This window comes from Camelina sativa, chromosome 20, assembly GCF_000633955.1.
Source record: "Camelina sativa cultivar DH55 chromosome 20, Cs, whole genome shotgun sequence".
In the NCBI taxonomy this organism is placed as follows: domain Eukaryota; kingdom Viridiplantae; phylum Streptophyta; class Magnoliopsida; order Brassicales; family Brassicaceae; genus Camelina; species Camelina sativa.
The window spans coordinates 6,943,408-6,945,671 of record NC_025704.1 but is presented as its reverse complement, the minus strand read 5'-3'; the positions used below and the strand labels follow the sequence as shown (position 1 = coordinate 6,945,671).

Here is a 2,264-nt window from a genome sequence, read left to right as displayed (position 1 = left end):
TCGCCGACCAACAAGCGAGAAGTACAACGCTTGACTGGCCGGATCGCCGCTCTGAACCGTTTCATCGCGCGCTCAACAGATAAGTGCCTCCCCTTTTACCAACTTCTTCGCGGGAACAAGGATTTCCATTGGGACGAGGAATGCGAGATCGCCTTTCGTCAGTTGAAGGAATATTTGACCTGTCACCCAGTATTGGTCAAACCGGAGGACGGCGAAACATTGTATCTCTATGTCTCGGTGTCCAGCTCGGCCGTTAGCGGGGTGCTAGTCCGAGACGATCGCGGGGACCAGAAACCCATTTTCTACACAAGCAAAGCACTAAACGACGCGGAGTCGCGATACCCCACGCTGGAAAAATTGGCCCTTGCAGTGATCGTCGCAGCACGGAAACTACGACCCTATTTTCAGTCGCACTCTATCGTCGTGTTTACTGATCAACCACTCCGAACCATCCTTCATAGCCCCCTCCAATCCGGACGCATGGCAAAATGGGCAGTCGAACTTAGCGAGTACGACATCGAATACCGTTCTCGCCCAAGCCTGAAGTCACAAGTTCTGGCTGACTTCATCACCGAATTGTCTCCCGAGCTTGACGATCCCACTTCCACGGTGGAGCAATGGACAATGTTCGTCGATGGATCGTCAACAAATCAAGGATCCGGGGTCGGGATCATACTTCGATCTCCCACCGGAGAAATTCTCGAGCAAGCGTTAAAGCTCAATTTCAAAGCGTCGAACAACGAAACTGAGTACGAGGCCGTTCTCGCAGGACTCCGGCTAGCCCAGGGACTTGGAGTTAAACACCTGCAGGTCTTCTGTGACTCCCAACTCGTAGTCAGCCAGTACAGCGGAGAATTCGACGCTAAAAACAAGCGAATGGGAGCATATCGACAGTTGGTCCGTGCATTATCCGGCGAGTTTACGTCGTTCTCCCTGACGAAGGTCCCACGGAACGAGAACGCATCAGCCGACGCACTCGCAGCTCTGGCAAACCGCTCCGACCCCGAGTTACGGCGTACCATTCCCATCGAATGCATCGAGGCTCCCAGCGTTGACCCGGATAGCCAGATCGCCCTCATCAATGACGACCCAATCCCGATGGAAGTCGACGAGCCAATAGAAGATATGGCAGACGTCGTCGAACCCCCCAAAGATTGGCAAACTGAGATCAAGCTTTACATCTCCGATGGCACCGTCCCGGCAGATCGATGGGCAGCTCGACGACTAAAGGCTCGGAGTGCCAGGTACATCCAGTTGGACGGGGAGCTATTTCGCCGGAGTGCTTCGGGAGTGTTCCTTACCTGTGTTACTCGGGACGAGGCCGAACGCATCATGATGGAAGTGCATGAAGGCGAAGGTGGCAACCATTCCGGCGGACGCGCACTTGCTCTCAAAATCAAAAAGGACGGACACTATTGGCCCACCATGATGGCCGATTGCGAGACTTTTGCGGCCAAATGCGAAGCTTGTCAGCGCCATGGACCCATGCGGCACGTCCCGCCCGAACTATTAAACACCGTCACTGCTCCGTATCCCTTTATGCGCTGGGCCATGGATGCCATAGGACCTTTGCCGGCATCCAAATCCAAGAAATATGTTCTGGTTCTGACCGATTACTTCACCAAGTGGGTGGAAGCAGAATCTTTCACAAGGATCCAATCCTTAGACGTGACCAATTTCATATGGAAAAACATCATATGTCGCCACGGACTCCCATATGAGATCGTCACCGACAACGGTACCCAATTCACTTCGATGATCACCAGACGCTTCTTGACAAAATGGCAAATCCGTCTCAGCACTTCGCTCCTCGATACCCGCAAGGCAACGGTCAAGCTGAAGCCACGAATAAGTCGATCGTTGATGGGCTCAAGAAACGACTCGGTTGAAGGAAAGGAGCATGGGCAGATCACCTGGATGGTGTGCTGTGGTCATACCGCACAACCCCGCGGCGGAGCACGGGACAATCCCCTTTCTCCCTCGCATATGGTCTTGAAGCACTCGCCCCAGCTGAAGCAGGGGTCCCGACACTTCGTCGCACTATGATGGTCGATAATCCTAAACTTAACGATGAGATGCTGGTCGACCACAACGATCTCGCCGAAGAGTTGCGCGACAAAGCTCTAGTTCGGATGCAACACTACCAAGACGCGGCGGCTCGATATTACAATAAGACTGTTCGTCAGCGGCGCTTCAACGAAGGTGATCTGGTTCTGCGGGAAGTCTTCGAGAACACCAAGGAAGTAAACGCCGGCAAACTCGGC

The 2,264-nt window shown here is 53.7% G+C and overlaps 1 protein-coding gene across 1 annotated transcript; it reads left to right on the top strand.

Annotated features, from left to right (window-relative positions):
- LOC104772266 lies at positions 481 to 2,046 on the top strand. The gene has a single exon (XM_010496900.1). It carries the CDS (start codon positions 481 to 483, stop codon positions 2,044 to 2,046), a length of 1,566 nt encoding a protein of 521 aa, XP_010495202.1.